The 18,516-nt window shown below is 33.2% G+C and overlaps 1 protein-coding gene across 1 annotated transcript in view; it reads left to right on the top strand.

Moving 5' to 3' along the window:
• LOC107757301 (mediator of RNA polymerase II transcription subunit 27) overlaps positions 1-18,516 on the top strand; it is a 63,409-nt gene that overhangs the window by 33,643 nt on the left and 11,250 nt on the right. Inside the window, exons 4-5 of the mRNA XM_016574745.1 lie at positions 3,719-3,812; positions 16,435-16,542. Coding sequence (XP_016430231.1) covers positions 3,719-3,812; positions 16,435-16,542 — 202 coding nt within the window. The remainder of the gene's footprint in view (positions 1-3,718; positions 3,813-16,434; positions 16,543-18,516) is intronic.

Here is an 18,516-nt window from a genome sequence, read left to right as displayed (position 1 = left end):
CTAGCATGCACCTTTACATAAAACAATAATATAGTGCTCCAATCAGTTCTTAAAATAACGACATAAAAACATTTTGTTTAATACTTATGCAAGCAAATCGTGCCCACAGCTAAAGTTTAAGAATCAGAACTATTTCAGTAAAACAGTAATATTGTGCTTTACCTGGAACCTAAAGCTGCACTAGGTGTACTTCACATATTAGCACAAAAACTTGATATTTTGAGCACTCAATTGAAAATGTACACATAACGTATCAATCATACTTACAGGTTGTGGTTCGGAGACGCTTGTTGGTCCAAATAAAGAAGATTAGAAGCCAACGAAGATATAAGGCAAGATTAGAGAAGCAGTCATCTTCCCGACACAGAGAGTGTTCGTATTTCGTGGGCAGGCGGGGATTATGCTAATGTGTTACCCAGTGACGTAGATCGGTAACAGGCAGAAGATTCGAAAATATAACGACTCGTTAAGGCGATTCTGAGTCGACTCTTTCTTTTGAGAGACAATATCTTTATTTATCATGCACTATTTTGATTAACAACTTTGCAGACTGTTTACATTGAGGGATAGCTACCTTACAAACTGCAAAAGAGATATTTTTCGAAAACCCATATGACCTGCTCTTTAAATGATGTTATTTAAAGCTTTTTTTAATGTATTTTAGGATGTTTACTGTTCAATTTTCTTTATATTTGGCTAGCTGCTCAATAAATAACTCTACGAGTGCTTTGTAGTCACTTTTACTATACTGAGGGGTCGTTTTAATCTAAAAACGGTAAACTTTTTTTTCTGTAAATCTGTAGTTTTTACAAAATCATTTTGGCAGCTGTGGTTGCCAGAATAATTTTGTAAAAAAATACAGAAAAACTGTAAAAACATTTACAAACAATTTACATTTTACAGTATAAAACTGTAATTTACAAACAAGAAAATTTGAGTGTAAACTAGTCAATTCAACAATGCACACTGCTACTAAAATCTGTTTTGTATCTTTAACATAAACTGACAAACTCCATAATAATGCAGGTGGTAAAAGAGACAGCAATATGAAGAATAAGTTAATCACAAGTAGATTTTCACAAGCTGAAGTATATTCTAATATATAGAAGGCACACAGAGTAATTTATGCAAACACTAAACACCATCATGGTAACACACGACACTTAAATAATGCAATAAACATTCATTAAACAACAGAATATGTAACATAAAACCCACATGTATAACTGATAACAAACATGACAAAACTATTAAGAAACATGATTATTTAAACAAAATACTTTCAAATGTGGAGTTATCAGGAATATCAGGTTACATTTGGGAATATCAGGTTACATTTTTTTACTGTAAATTATTCATTGATTTGTTCTTTTTTTACTTCAAACATTTTTACAATTAACAGCATTTTACTCTAAAATTACATGAAATGTCTGGTTAGATCTTTTACAGTTTTTTCCTGTATATAGTACGGGAACTTACTGTTAACCTATTAACATTTTTTTTTTTTCCCGTAGCATTTTTACAATATTTTACAGTTAAAATTACACTCATTTTTTACAGTGCAACTACTGGCCTGGCATGTATAATACAGTGTTTTAAGTCGTATTTGCGGATTCATATGAACGGGGCTCGTTTTGACAAGATGAATTTGATTTTATGTTGCCTTTTTAACTTTTTTAGATCTTGCAAGTTTTGGTTACCTGGATTAGTAATGGAGTGACAGAAACCTCCCAGGTTTCATTAAAAATATCTTAAATTGTATTTCGAAGACAAACTACAGTCTTACGGGTTTGGAACGACATGAGGTAAGTAATGACAGAGGTTTCATTTTTGGGTGAAGTACTAAGTTCAATGCATAACTTTCCCAAATGTATCCCACAGTATTTGTGCGTCAGACATGGATGATACCTTAAGTCATTGGAATTGTTGTGGCGAGGTGTGCTAATGGTTTTCAAAGTGATCAGATGTATTTCACCTGGTGGACTATGAAACGGTCCAAAAAGTCCTATTAAATTATATTGAAGGACCCCAGCCATATCGAGACAGAATTGGGCTAATGGGAAACCACCTAGCAACTATCCAGAACACCCTAGCAACTGCATAAAAATACCATAGCACTGTGCCAGCAAGTTTTGCATGTACAAGCACTGCTCACATTTTCTCCTGAAGAAAAGTTCAAATCTAGTTTATTCTTGGTCTAATGATTCCCAAACTCCTTATATAAAGATTTTACTAAGCATATGTGGAGCTGGTGATAAACTCTAGCAATGTTCTTGCCTATTTAATATGCTGTTATTTAATTTAAGCTAGTAAATGAGCAACCTTAGTGCAGGCACGAGGGAAATTGCGAACAAACAGAGAGGTATGTTGAACAATTTCTCTTTGCTTTTGATCTTCCCTTCTGGGAAAGAAAACGCTGTTGCAGGAAAATCACAGAGAACTTTCAACGTGATGAGGCAACTTAATCTTTGTCGATTCCTCCAGCTGCATCGCACTTGCAGACGTGTGTGTACGCAAGCACATGCGTGTCCTCGTTTGCACCTGTCCGTGGGTTACCTGGGTTCTCCACAACCACTGTTAAGAAATATTATCTCCATAGTTGGTCCAATAACTTTCAAATGACTTATAAGCAAATCCCTATGCCAGCCGCCCACCATCGGTTCTTTAATGAATTATTTTCCTCGTCTGTTTGCAGCCATAGTTGGTCCAATAACTTTCAAATGACTTTTAAGCAAATCCCTATGCCAGCCGCCCACCATCGGTTCTTTAATGAATTATTTTCCTCGTCTGTTTGCAGGGCCAGTCCCCCCAGTCCCTCAAGTCTATTGATAGCTGATGGCAACAGAGATTTTCGTTAAACCCTTATTAGCATTGACCCCACAATCCATGTTGGGCGACTCTTCTTGGGGACTGTTCTGCTGACTCCAGGGATGGCTGAAGGCTTTTGGCACTTTCAGTCCAATTTATTGATGTCTAACGAGGCTGTTGAGCAACCCTGACAGGGTTTTAAGTATTCGTTTTCTGAAGCACTGAAGGTTATGTCAGATGTGGAACAGTGGAGCCTCTTGTTGATGGTAGATGCAAATTGATGCCTTAATGCATTCAGTGAAGAGCTTATACAGTATTTGTTGTTGCTTCTGATGTTTATTTCATATTTTTATGGCATTTTGATTATTTACAGCTGTGCTGAAAACAAGGAGGTGTGATTTGTGTCTCTACATCAGTGTTGTTCTTAAATTATATAAAAATATATTAAATACATCTTATATATTTTTGGTAATTTAAGTGAAGATGAAATAAAATGTAAATATTGACTAAAAAATGACAACTTAAAAAAACGTGAATAAAAATTTGAAATGTTGCATTGAGAACTAACTGAAATAAAATGTTCGTAGTACTACAATTACTAACACTGAAATATTAAAATAAAATAATAAATATTAAAACAATTAAATAATAATAATAATAACATTTTAAATATAACGATATAATGAAATATAATTTTAAAAATTAAAAATATAATGAAAATGACAACCTCAACTAGTTATACTCCATTAGTATGTGTTGGGTCTGAACTGAAGAAACAATTATTTTGTTCAATACCAAGACCTTAATGAAAAAGCCATTGATTTGGTATTGACAGTGTGACCGTGACCCGAGGACCTTTTGACTTGCACTTGAAATGAAAGATCTGCAATATATTTTTTTCTCGTTCCAGATATGTTGATGATGTCATATCCAGAATTGGACGAATGTTTCCAGATATGTCCATCGAACTTTTCCGGCCAAACGGGACATCCGCAGTTCTCTTGGTGAGATGCTTTGTGCTACACACATCAATTCAAGAGGTTTTTGTTTATATTGTGATGATTTGTATCTGTACAAGGTTAAATGACAAGTTTTATATTTGAAATAGATTTTATTGGTTGTTTTACGTACATTTATGGGAGCACAATTTGACTGGCTTGTTATTAACTCAGTAAAGACAGAATAAAAATATAAGCAAATTTTTGTAGAAGAGAAAGCTTCCATAAAATGCTAAATGTTTCCATTTCCAGCAGCATTAATGAAGCAGGACAGCAAAAAAGTGCCACCATGTAGAAGCTTTTTCTGACTAATGGTGTATAAGAGTTAATGGTGAAGGAGAGCTGGATGCCCTTGTACTCGGGGAGCAATCTCTCTGTTGACTGCTCTGTCAGTCTCCTTGTGAGTTGTCCCTGAGAACATCCCAGAGGGGCCGGGATTGTTGACTCTTTGAGGAGTTTGCTCCACACTTTCAAAGTTTTGGAGGGTGCATGCATGATAATGGAAGTAAAGACAGACAGAAGAGAGAGACCGTCTATTACAGATGAAGTCTACCTGAATGATTTACAGCCATCCTTTTAGCTGCATTAGAATTAAATTGTTGGGATCTGAGCTTTTCCTCACCAACATCAATTAGATATTTTAAGTTTATTGTTTGTTTAGGCTTGTTATTAGTTGCATGTGGTGTTAAGGTCAAGCTGACTCTTGTGAGACTGTGTTATGGTGATAAAATTGTATATTGGGAATTTACAAATATTTCTTTTTTTTTTTCATTATTATTTTTCCTGTCTTCTCCATTCATTTATATGGTGGTTAAGGCCCAATTTGGAAGTTTGCTTGTTAGATTCCTAAAAGGCGAGACATTGCACACCACTTTAGCAAGGCACTTAACCCTGATGATCTGTTGAGATTGACTGTCTTGGGTTCCCAGAGACACTAAGGCCCAATCCCAATTCTATTTTATACCCTACCCCTTCACGTGAACGCGCGAAACGGAGGGGTAGGGGAAAGGGGAAGGGCTAAGGGGTAGAATTGGGATTGGGCCTAAGGCTGTATATATTAAAAATGTAATCTTGAAATTTAAATATAATTCTGCATACCAGAGAATGTTAATATGTAAATGTATTATTGGCAAGCAGATGTAAGATTTCTCATGGAGGACGTTTAAAGCATGCCAAGTTGAAATTTTGTTTATAGTCAGTCAGTCCTTATAATATTAGGAGCAGTCATTAAGTATTAACCTGATACTTAAATAATAAATATGTTTTTCAAGCTTTTAAAAGCTCCTTTTGGTTTCTCAGACCCCAAACAAAACATTGGGTTAATGCCAGGTTTGGTTTGTTACATTAAAAAAATACATTAAAGTTATTATTGTAGGTACAAAAACTATTTGTCTTATATGGTGTGGGAGTAATCACACATTTAGCCACACAGATCATTTCCATTTGCTCTTGTCATCATCTGTGTGTCATTTACAAGTGTTTTTCCTTCTCCTTTAGTCATGTCTCATTTCAACTAGGTTACCACGTGAGCCAGGCTTGACTTGGTGCCGCCTCAGTAATATAAATAAATAAATTAGGTGTATGACACCCCTGATTGCAACATAAGTTGTCACAATGGGTCATCTGGATATTTTTCTTGTCTCCTGGTAATATTTTTCCTCTCTACCTAGATGATGTTTTGTAGCCTTTTTGGGCTGAATGATCACATTCTGAGATGATGTCAGTTGTCAGTTGGGTCATTCACACCACACACCATCCCCCTTACTTTTGAGACTTCCTCTGACACTTCTCTGCTGCCGTCATGTCTTTTGGCAACGCTGACTGAGAGGAAAGAGAGACTGAGGGATCTTGGCAGCGGTGCCAGGAAGACTACAAATGCCCCTTCCACAGCAGTGGGAGTTCAGTGGTTCACACCCACAGGGCATGCACTTCCAGATGGCCCAGTTGGCAGGCTGTAGTGATCTGTCACCGTGGGGGCTAAATCGCTGCCAGGCCCTTCTTCGGACACGCTTTTCTACGGTGCTCAACAAAGTGTTCAGCGAAAAAATTATAATAAATTAAAAATCCTCATTGTGACAGTTTGTGCATGTGTAAATGAAGATAATGATTTTTGAGTTAGAGAGGATTTGCATTTTTCTTTTTCTAAGAGGAAGTTGGCACTTTTGTCATTTAATTGCTTTTTGTCTCTTTAGAATTCTTTGTGTCTTTAAAAGTCAATTATTTTTATTATTTATATTTAATTGCATTGAACGTCAGATAAAAAGGTTATTTATTTTTTTATTTAATTTTGCATTGAACATTAAATCTAAAAATCTTTATTATCTCTATTATTATATTTTTTATCTTTATGATTATATTTATTATTTAAAATCTTTTTTATTATTATTTGTTACTTATTTTACTTTCCTTTGCATTGAATGTCAGATCCAAAAGTCTTTTATTTTTTATTTTTTTATTTATTTTTAATATTTAATTTTATTTGAACTTATTTTGCTTTCCTTTGCATTAAACATCAGATCTAAAAGTCTTTTTTATTACTTTTACTTTATTTGACCATTTTTAATTATACTTTGCATTAGGGCTGCATTACTGTTTTTACTGTATATTTAAGAGACTTATTTAAAAAAAAATTTTAAGCATATATATATTTTTGAGCACACCTGTATATTGCAGTGGTCTTGGTATTAACTGATTTCAGATTTACCCTACCCTAAAAGAAAGTTTATGGCTGTTTGTGTTACCTGTTGGCCCGAAGGCTGGGTTGGATTGTAGACCAGACCTTACGTTGATGGTCAAAACTCTCTATGACTACCACTACCCAGATTTGAGATGTGGATCTGATAGAATGTCTGCAATGAAGAGCTTTTGGCTCATGAAAGGAATGTTCTGGGTTGATTACAAGGCTAACTCGACAGTTAATGCAATAGCTTTAAATAAAAATGCATTAACTTAGATTAATAAATGCAGTAAAAATAATTGTTCATTGTATGGCTGCACAATTAATCGAATTTCTAATCGCGATTACAATTATGGATGCCACAATTATGTAATCGTTCAAAGCAACAATTAATCGTTCAAAGTCCACTTATGTTATTCTGCGTGCTTAAGATGCGTTTTTTTCTTTCTACATGTTATCTTAATGGTTTTTCCCATTATTTTTACATTAGTTTTAGTATAACATTGATACCATTCATATTTTTACTTTTTTATAATTTAAAGAAGAAACCAATCCGATGTTTAGTTGACATTTAAAGCTTAATACTATAGAAAAGCACTAAAAGTGTTTTCAGCTTGTTTATTTTCATATAAAAATATGGCATGCAGTTACATTAAACAATGGTATAAACATCATTCAATGTAAATTGTGATAATCGTAATTAATAATCGCAATTAGAATTTCAAGGGAATAATCGACAATTATGATTTTTGTCATAAACGTGCAGCCTTACTTTGCAGTACATCATATCCAAGCTTTTTATTTATTTAATTTTTAAGGTTCCCACTAGTTGAGAACCACTAAAGCTATGTTTCCATCACCCTGTTTTTATGTGCATTTTGAAGAAACGAGTGATGGAAACACCAAATTTCGGGAAAAAATCCCTTAATTCGCAAAAAAGTTTTTACGCTCACTAGAGGTGATTTTTGACTTGTGTGAAACCGGGTTAATGTGAATAATGGGAGACGGAAACATATTTGCCAAATAATTTCCTCCATGTGCATCAAAAAATGTCACGTGACATCTGACTAACCAGCGGAGCGATCTCGTTGCACAGCATCTGAAATGTTGTTATGGTCATTCTGAAATGCCTGAGCACAGTCTGTCGTTAAAGTATTTCTGTATAATTTCTGTATAATTTCCTTACACGACTGCGTTCCCAAACAGCAGCATCCACCTCCAAAAGCTATGACCGCATTTATTGCGTTTCGTCTGCTCGCTCTAAGGCGCAAGTAATTTATTATATATGAAAATTATTATATTCAGTGTCTTCTCCTACTTTTCTTAGTGATTTAGTGCCAGTTTATCAGAAAAAGAGACAATTTTGTTCTCTTTGACTCATTGGATGGAAACGGTGCTAATTCGCAAATGTTTGATGCAATATTCCAATTTTGCGTACAAGTTAAATTCACAACTTTGGATGGAAACCCAGCTTATATTAGAGGTGAACTTATTGTTAGTTTGTTTTCCTGTCCCTTTCCTGTAGTTGTACAAATAGCAGTGAATGAAAGGGAGGGTTTTTAACATCACAGTGTGGTACGCATCTGCCATTTATAACAAGAGGCAATCAAGCTTTCTCTGCAGCAGTGCTGCATCTCTTTAAAATCAGTTTGTAAACAGGAACGGCTGTGCAGAGTGAGATGGCATTAATTGGGGCACGGGACGGCTCTCTATGGGCAGATTCTGCCTAACAGCCTTACCCGACCATAATTAGGGGATGTTAATTAACATGGAAAATGCACCTTTCTCAGGCCCTCTACCTGCTTTCCTTGGCCCTGTAATTCCGTTAGCTTAACCTCGTACCCGCTTATTAACTGTCTGACAGTTATTAACTATATGCAGAAGCATGGCGTACAATTTTTTTTTTTTTCAGAGCAGCGGAGAGAGGTGCATTTTAGATAATAAATCCGATTTTTAAATGTGCTGCCACAAACTGGTGCTTGTCACTCCTGCAGCGGTCTGGATCAAAGTGAGTTACGAACGTGAAAAATCCCACAGGGTTCTGCCTGAGTTACAGATGTAGAGTGAGTATGGAAATGAACATGTGTATAGGCAGTTGCACAGAAATGCTTTTAACTGGCTTCAGTGGAATATATATTCAGTTTTTTAAGCCTGTGAACTGATGGTTGTTTTTGTTTTTTTTTGTTTTTTTGGAGCTGTAGATTCCAAAAAGATCTCTCATGTCACACATATTCCCGCTTCTGCATCACTGTGTTTGTGTTTACCTCTCTTCTACACATATTTTATTTCTTGCCTCTCTGGAATCTTGGTTCTGATTGGTCAGTCGCAGCATTTTGCAGTCAAAGTTGTGATTTTTTTTTTTTATAAACTATTTTTGGCAGCTAAACTGCATAATTGATCAATATACAGTATACAGTACCATTAAAATGTTTATATTTTAACTTTATTTTAACTTTCTATTAGAATAGAATAGAATATTTTAACTTTCTAATAGTCACAAAAATATGAAGCAGCACAACTGTTTTCAACATTGATAATAATGAGAAATATTTTTTGAGCGGCATACATGAATGATTTCTGAAGGATCATGTGATACTGAAGACTGGAGTAATGATGCTGAAAATTCAGCTTATGTCATCAGGAATAAATTACATTTTAAAATATATTCAAATAAACAAAGTTCCTTTAAATTGTAATATTTCACAATATTACGGTTTTACTATTTTTGATCAAATAAATGCAACATAAAAGACATTTAAAAGTCTTACCGACCAAACTTTTAAATTATAGTGTAATAAAATTGTATAGAATTAGTATTTTCATTTATTTTATAAATGGTCTGAAGTGGAATATTGTAAAGCCAGATGGTCGTTATTGCAAAAAAGGTCAGAGTGATACAGGAGCTGTCGATTAGGCTGATCGATAGTCATTGTAAATTCTCTATTTATTTTTTACCTTTTTTAAATTATCTTTGACCGCTTTTGTTGAGAGTAGTTTAGAGAAAGGACAGAAATGCATGCGCTAGCTGCTAGTCCATGTGACTCTCTCTGGCTACTTCCCTTCTTGTCCCATGCTTTCTCTTTCCACATTGACCGAATCGTTCTGGACTAGTTGTGTCTGGTTGGTCAGCTCAAAGGTTCACACTGGATCAGAGTCAAACAATTTTTTGTTTAATTGAATTTTAAAGTGGCCTTGTTCTGCTATTGAGCTACATTAATCATATTTTTTCCGCCTCAAGGTCACTGCCACGGAATGCAACATAAAAGACATTTAAAAGTCTTACCGACCAAACTTTTAAATTATAGTGTAATAAAATTGTATAGAATTAGTATTTTCATTTATTTTATAAATGGTCTGAAGTGGAATATTGTAAAGCCAGATGGTCGTTATTGCAAAAAAGGTCAGAGTGATACAGGAGCTGTCGATTAGGCTGATCGATAGTCATTGTAAATTCTCTATTTATTTTTTACCTTTTTTAAATTATCTTTGACCGCTTTTGTTGAGAGTAGTTTAGAGAAAGGACAGAAATGCATGCGCTAGCTGCTAGTCCATGTGACTCTCTCTGGCTACTTCCCTTCTTGTCCCATGCTTTCTCTTTCCACATTGACCGAATCGTTCTGGACTAGTTCTGTCTGGTTGGTCAGCTCAAAGGTTCACACTGGATCAGAGTCAAACAATTTTTTGTTTAATTTAATTTTAAAGTGGCCTTGTTCTGCTATTGAGCTACATTAATCATATTTTTCCCGCCTCAAGGTCACTGCCACGGCAGTCAAAACCTCGGGGGCGGATGGGCGTGCGGCAGCGTTCCAAGTGCGGAATATCGACGGTATTCCGGAACGACCTCAGAGTGTGGGATTGTGCTGATGAGGACAGAAGTGGTGTGAGGTGGAGAGGTCAGAATGGTGGAAGATGCTATTGGAAAACACCCCTTTGCACTTATGGTGTGTCAGCTTGTTCCTCGCGGTGCTTGATGGTACAGTAAGCTGCGCTGAAAGCTAATGAGGTGGACACTCTCAGAGACCTCAGCAGTAGCATTCAGACTTCCAGGATTCTTAATATAGTGCAATTTGTGCACCTCAAAATCTGTCGAACTGACTTTTTTTTCCTAAAAGCAGCTCCCCCCTGTGCTATTTGCAGTGCAGCAACAAACCTGTTAGCTATAAGATGAGATGCCACCTTTACACCTGCCATTAACATGCGTTTTCAGTGATTAGATCACAATTGGATTGCATTTGATAACATTAAAAGTGTTCAAGGATTGATTCTGACCACATTTATCTATATCAAAGAGTCATTATCGGAGTTGTTAATTTTCCACCATGCTCTATTTGTGGTGCAGCTTCTTCTCTTTTTCTTTTTATTCAGCCCTCGCAATGTGAAAAAGGCAACATGCGATTCTCTCTTGGGATCTGGTCATCCGTTTTAATGAACAATATCCCGTGAGTTTTTCCACTGGACTACACTTGGAATCTCTCATTTATCTCCCCAAAACCTCCTTCACGTCTCTGTCCTGGTCTATATTTGCAGGAGCGCTTTAAAACTTTGTTTTTGCTGCTTTTCTTAACTTCTAATCCCTTTTAGGGTTCTAAAGGTGGATATATATATATATATAATATTGATAATCGTGATAACGTTGGTCACTTTAATCGTGATATTAAATTTTCATACCGTTACATCCCTAATATATATATATATATATGTATGTATAATGTAACAAAAATATATTTAAAAATACTCTATAAATACACATACATGCTTTTTAATATATGAATGTTTTTTTAATTGTGTAATTAAAAAATAATAATTCTTTAAATGACAGAAACATTTTAGTTAGCACTTCCAAATAATATTAGCATTTCCAAATAATATTTTATTTTATTTTATTTTTATGTTATTATTAGTTTTAGTTTTATTTTATCTATCAGCCCAAAAATGTTTCTCACATTTTATTTTATTCTGAAAATATTTATAATTAGCTAAAACTTATTCTAGAACTTATTTATGTATGTTTATTTAGATTGTTTTGTTTTTTTTCTCATTCTTTTCATTCTAATTTTATTTTACTTTTTTATTTTTTGTTTGTTTTTGCTGGGATTTTTTGTTTTGTTTTGTTTTGTTTGGGGTTTTTTTATACATTCATTTATTTATTTCCCATTATGCACAATAATGTGCGATTGGAAGCATAAGCTATAGAACATCCAGATACTGTCCGATACAAATCGCATGCTAATGTCAAATGTATAAGGGGTCTTATTTCCCCCAGTTCTGCTAAAGTGAATGCAGTCATGTTTTAGAAATGAGCTGAAAAGCATACAGTAGGACGTTTCGGCTGAACATGAAACTTATTTTAGTCTCAAGCAACTTGAATGAGGATCCATTTTTCTCTGAGGAAAGATCATGGGGAGCAGGACGCTTGGCCACGTTCTCGCCTGGCTTCTTTCCTTCCTTGTTCACAGCTGATTTGAGATCTCACTTGTTGCTTAGAAACTGTTTCTTTTTTGTCCAATCTCACAGTTTTTGCCACTTTCCCCTCCCTCTCCGCGGCCCACTCTCACTCCAAATAAAAAATACCATCTGCCGCCATTGCGATCCAGCCGGTCGGGGATGCACTTAAGATCAGCTAATGAACCTTTCCAGGATGCCCTGACGTTTACCACACTCTAAGTCAACTTCTTTTCTTTCTAGTATTTATGTTCCTCTGGCCCTAGGCCAGAAACGTACTTTTCCAATAGCTTATAGCTGAAAAGCGTGCCTAGAAATAGCTATTGACGCTACTAAGTGGCTTCACACCTTGAATTACAGCGAGGGATTTGGCGTTCTTCGTTTTCTTTATTTCATGAGAAATTGCTTGAAGTCACACTGGCGAGCTACTATTTGCAAATTCTCTTGTGCTGAAAACTTCAGATTTGATGAGTGCAAGTTCCGGCTTTTTGAGGTTGTTTTTCTTTTAATATGTCTTGCGTCAGTAATTCACACATCAGTGGTGTGTTTTAGGAAGCTGGGGTATATTAACCTCGCTGTAGAAGTGCGGTTTCAGTCGGAGGCCTTTGATCAACTCCTGAAATCCTGCTTTGAGGGATCATGGTTTTTTGGGGAGAGCGATGGAGATCAGCTGTGCTTCTCTGTGCAAAACAAAATAGTTTTATCATAAATTACAATTTTAAGTTGGGTGCAAGTAAAAAAAAAAAAACTGAAGTAATTTAACGGATACAAAAATCCAGTATGTAAGTAGAGACATGTACTTTTGTGTAAAGGTTTCTTTGTCCTCAACATTTGACATTATCTGGCATGATCTGATTCACAGAAAGTTTATAGAATTATATATTAATTAATAAGCGGTGAATGTCATTGTTTGACAAGCAGGTAATATGAAAACAATAGCTGCATATGTTGTTTTTGAACGTGTGGTGTCCTTTATCCACAGCCTCTAAATCTGTTTCTTTTAGAAATCATTTTGTGGTGAAACAAGACAAAAAGAAAAAGATACTCAGCATGTGGAAAAGAAAAAATGTGTGTGAAGTTTAATTTAATATTTTTTGTTTTGTTTTATTTATTGATTTTGCTTTTTGTTTTTAGGTTTATTTGGATTTTTTTTACTTTCATTTTATTTGTTAATTTACATATCACCCCTGTTGGACCATCATGTTCTCATATTTATTTTTTTTTTTTAATTTTGTTCTGAAAATATTTATAATTAGCTCAAACTTACTCTAGAACTTACATTATTTTTAACTAATTTTTACTTTTAAACTAACTTTTAACTTTAGTTGCATAGTAAATATACTTAATATAAGATATACATGCTTGTCTTTCTTAAAATACTAGCTTTCTTGCCTAAATGCACGTTTATAAGGCAGCCGTTATAGGTGAACAAAAATAACTGCTTTCGTCTTTGGGCATCCAAGTTGCCTTTCTGGCAAGAAAAATAATATTTCAATTTAGATTTGGGAGAACTATGACTTTAAAGGCTGTCAGGGGTAATGGATTCAGGCTGTGAGTGCTGGTGTCGGCTGCCAGTGCCAAGCGGCTCTGGGCAGAGGCCAGGCGTTCAGCTACTCTGACAGACATGAATTTAATAAGCAAACCTTAAAGCGAGAAAAACATGTGTTGTGAGGGCTCACGGAGTATGAACAGGTCTGAATGGGTATTTCTGCTGGATCTTGACATGATTGATCATGTCTGCAGACTTTCTTTTTTCCCCACTGTTTTGAAGGTTTTGTGTGTGTGTGTGTGTGTGTGTGTGAACTTACCAGTGTTCCATGTGCTAGATATCTGTACAATCTTGTTTGCTTGATGTTGGGTGATTGAAGGAACCTCGTGTGGTGGTCTTTGTAACGTAGTTTGTAGTCACGGGAAGAAGTTTTTTTTTTCCTCTTTTTCTTTAGTTCTGAAACTTACAGAATAGGCCAAAGAAGTACCATAGTATCACCTCAATTATTTGCACTAATGCAGCATGCTAACTGTACATGTATATGTATTTATCTCAAGACATTTTCCCCTAAAACACTCTGAAGTGTAGAATAAAGTATCTTGCTTAGAAACAATAAATGAATATGTAGTAGAAAATGAAATGCCATTGTATACTTCATAGTACCATAGTATTACCATACCATCATAATATGATGTTGACTTGCCACAGTACTGTGTTTTAAACAGTGTTGTTATTGTAACTAAAACTATTAAAAATCATTTTTGTTAATTGAAATAAAGCTGACGCAATTCAACTGTAAAATAAAGATATTTTGGTTGAATAAATATTAATTACGGGCCCCTTTGTGCCCCAAAAGTGATTTTTTATTAAAATAAACAAATATACTTTTTACATTTTGTTTTTAAAGGTCATATTAAAACTTTTTACCATGACTATCATTTATTTTTGCAAATTTTGTGTATTTTATGCATAGATTTATGCATATTTTCAGTCTTAACATTTTTAAATCATCATAAAAAATGTTACTGCATTTTTAGCATTTTTAACAATAAATTATGAAATAAAGTATTTCAATATTTATTGTTAAATGTAATTTAAATATTTGACAAATAAATTTTTTTAAATCATATATATGTATATATATAATTTTTCTTTTTTAAAATATTCTTATTTTTAATCAATTTTTTTTAAATAAATACAAATATTTTTATTTTTTAATTAGTAAATTACAGACAAGCTGTAATTTTGTCAGATAATCCAAAAATGTGAAAAAATTATTTAATTGTGTGTATTAATTTACATAAAATCTAGCTATAAATTTTCCTTAGCAAGAGAAATGAGGTGGCAATTTTATTTAAAATGTCATTTCCACCACAGAATATTATCAGACATAACACAACACAATTAATAATTTAAGAAAAATGCTTCTGAAAAATGGTTTAGAAGAAAGTCACAAAAAAATTTCTTTTAAGGAAGGCTTCTTTCTTTTTTTTTTGGTATTTTTGTGAACGCAAGAGGGCAAAAAGTGGCCATAGTTGAAGAAATGCTCAAATCCCATCTGTCTCATCCACTCAACCTATCTTCTGTTGTCTTTTTTCTTTCCAGGGCAATTCAACTGTAAAATAAAGATATTTTGGTTGAATAAATATTAATTACGGGCCCCTTTGTGTCCCAAAAGTGATTTTTTATTAAAATAAACAAATATACTTTTTACATTTTGTTTTTAAAGGTCATATTAAAACTTTTTACCATGACTATCATTTATTTTTGCAAATTTTGTGTATTTTATGCATAGATTTATGCATATTTTCAGTCTTAACATTTTTAAATCATCATAAAAAATGTTACTGCATTTTTAGCATTTTTAACAATAAATTATGAAATAAAGTATTTCAATATTTATTGTTAAATGTAATTTAAATATTTGACAGAATTTTTTTTAAATCATATATATATATGTATATATATAATTTTTATTTTTTTAAATATTCTTATTTTTAATCAAAATTTTTTTTAATAAATACAAATATTTTTATTTTTTAATTAGTAAATTACAGACAAGCTGTAATTTTGTCAGATAATCCAAAAATGTGAAAAAATTATTTAATTGTGTGTATTAATTTACATAAAATCTAGCTATAAATTTTCCTTAGCAAGAGAAATGAGGTGGCAATTTTATTTAAAATGTCATTTCCACCACAGAATATTATCAGACATAACACAACACAATTAATAATTTAAGAAAAATGCTATTAATTACGGGCCCCTTTGTGCCCCAAAAGTGATTTTTTATTAAAATAAACAAATATACTTTTTACATTTTGTTTTTAAAGGTCATATTAAAACTTTTTACCATGACTATCATTTATTTTTGCAAATTTTGTGTATTTTATGCATAGATTTATGCATATTTTCAGTCTTAACATTTTTAAATCATCATAAAAAATGTTACTGCATTTTTAGCATTTTTAACAATAAATTATGAAATAAAGTATTTCAATATTTATTGTTAAATGTAATTTAAATATTTGACAAATAAATTTTTTTAAATCATATATATGTATATATATAATTTTTCTTTTTTAAAATATTCTTATTTTTAATCAATTTTTTTTAAATAAATACAAATATTTTTATTTTTTAATTAGTAAATTACAGACAAGCTGTAATTTTGTCAGATAATCAAAATTATTTAATTGTGTGTATTAATTTACATAAATATCTAGCTATAAATTTTCCTTAGCAAGAGAAATGAGGTGGCAATTTTATTTAAAATGTCATTTCCACCACAGAATATTATCAGACATAACACAACACAATTAATAATTTAAGAAAAATGCTTCTGAAAAATGGTTTAGAAGAAAGTCACAAAAAATTTTCTTTTAAGGAAGGCTTCTTTCTTTTTTTTTTGGTATTTTTGTGAACGCAAGAGGGCAAAAAGTGGCCATAGTTGAAGAAATGCTCAAATCCCATCTGTCTCATCCACTCAACCTATCTTTTGTTGTCTTTTTTCTTTCCAGGTCACCCTGGGGAAGGTTTTGAAAGCCATTGTTGTCATGAGGAGCCTTTTCATTGACCGCACGATTGTCAGAGGTTATCATGAGAATGTATACTCGGAGGACGGAAAGGTAAAACATTTCATTTCATTACATGTTCAAGTCTAGTTTAAAACTCATCTTCGGCCATTTCTTTCAAGTTGAACCTTAAAATTTAGCTTGAGTACTTCTGGCTTAGGTAAGGATGTGAAATCCCTGGATTTGTAGCTATTGATAAAAGTCTCAGCACAGCTGTTCAATAATTCACATGATGTGTTCGGCTCTCTCTTGAACATGAAAAGCATACGTATGCGATACCCTCTATCCTCACGTCCCCCGTGTCAGGTTGAGCAACGTCCTCTCATTCATTCTGAAGCGATCTGTACGGCTCTGCGAAAGCCGCACCGTTTGAACACTCTTTGGTGACACTAATATGAGGTGGCCATCAAAGCTGCGGAGATGCTTGATCACAGTTAATTATGGCAGCGATTGTGAATCTTCTGAACTGCTTGCCAGGCCGTTGCTGTGTGCCGCTGGGCCTCTGCGTCCAAACGTGTGTGGTGAGCAATTGCATATTAACCTCCGCAGTTTCATGATATCAGTGCACCAGGATATCTGTACCACTCTCATTATGGCGGTAAAAACACATTAGTTAATTGCTGAATGAAGATGAGGGATATGTTTGGAATGAAGTACTTGCATACTGTGAACTGTATGCTTTCCAGTTCACACTGTATTCTGACTATTTTTGTAAAAATTAAAGTTTTTCAATAACATTTAAACAGAGGAGTAGTGTGCCAAATTGTTATTAATAAGCGTTTTATTTGACGGATTATGGTAAAAAAAAATTAATAATAATTATAGCAATTGAAAATAAAAATTAATGATATATAAAAATAATAAATAAAAATTAAATAAATTATTTTCTGATAAAGTTTTGTCAGTAATGATTAAGTAGTGATTAAAAAAAAAAAAAGATCAAAGCTGATATTTTATACTAATGATACATATTACTGGTATTAATGGAGAGTTTTGCATTTGGAATACAGTATTCGCACAGGTGTTCTCTGTTGTATAGGCTATTCCAATATAGCTAGCCATAAATACAACATTAAGAGAATGGTTAAAGTGTTGAATGTCTATCTAAGCAATATTAGCATCAATAAGTAAAATGTCATGTCTAACTGATGGCTAGAGATTTATATTCAACTATTAACTTTTGTCTGCTATAAATACACAGTACAGAGGACAGAAACAAGATTGAGTTTAAATATATGCTCATCTTTAAGAAGGAAGCTCAACCTTTCAAAAACAAGTTAATAGTAATTAATTAATAAAGATAGTGTGGTTGAATAAATATTTTTACGGGCACATTTGGGTTAATTGTTTATTGAAAAACAAATCAACTTTTTATTTTTGTTTATGAAGGTCATATTAAAACTTTTTACCATGCATTTAGGATTTATTTGTGCAACTTTTTATGTATTTTACGTCTTGAAATATGTATATTAATCTTAAAAATATTATTGCACTTTTGGTGTTGTTTTTTTTTCAAGATATATTAAGATCAATAATCTAATTTGTGGCTAAATCCCATAAAGGTTGTATATTCAGTGGTGTAATCAATGTAACCAAGTATAATACTTTGTTACAGTACTTAAGTATTTTTTGGGAGAATCTGTACTTTTATGGATTTTTAATATTTCTGTCAACTTTCACTTTAGACTGCCCATAAGATTCAAGATAAGAGGCAAAATGTCTCTGTATGTCTTTTATATTTATATTATTTAATATAGTTAATCTATATCACACTGCGAGTGCTGTTTTTCTCCAGATATCAGCATGAAAACAAATGTAATATTGATTTTATACAAGTTTAATACAGTTAGTATTAAGTTGCTTACATTTTAGATGCCTGTTTTTGCTGTATTTCGCCAATGAAAATAGTTCCAGCTGAGCGACACACGTTATTAAATGAATCGGTTTTTTGAACGAATGATTCAGTGACTCACTCATGAAAACAGTCAAATGTTTCATTCCTGAATGAATCAACCTTTTGAATGAATC

Source organism: Sinocyclocheilus rhinocerous, unplaced genomic scaffold (genome assembly GCF_001515625.1).
Source record: "Sinocyclocheilus rhinocerous isolate Xijiao unplaced genomic scaffold, SAMN03320098_v1.1 scaffold293, whole genome shotgun sequence".
Classification (NCBI taxonomy): Eukaryota; Metazoa; Chordata; class Actinopteri; order Cypriniformes; family Cyprinidae; genus Sinocyclocheilus; species Sinocyclocheilus rhinocerous.
The sequence above is the reverse complement of the archived record's forward strand: the minus strand, read 5'-3'. Positions and strand labels throughout refer to the sequence as shown.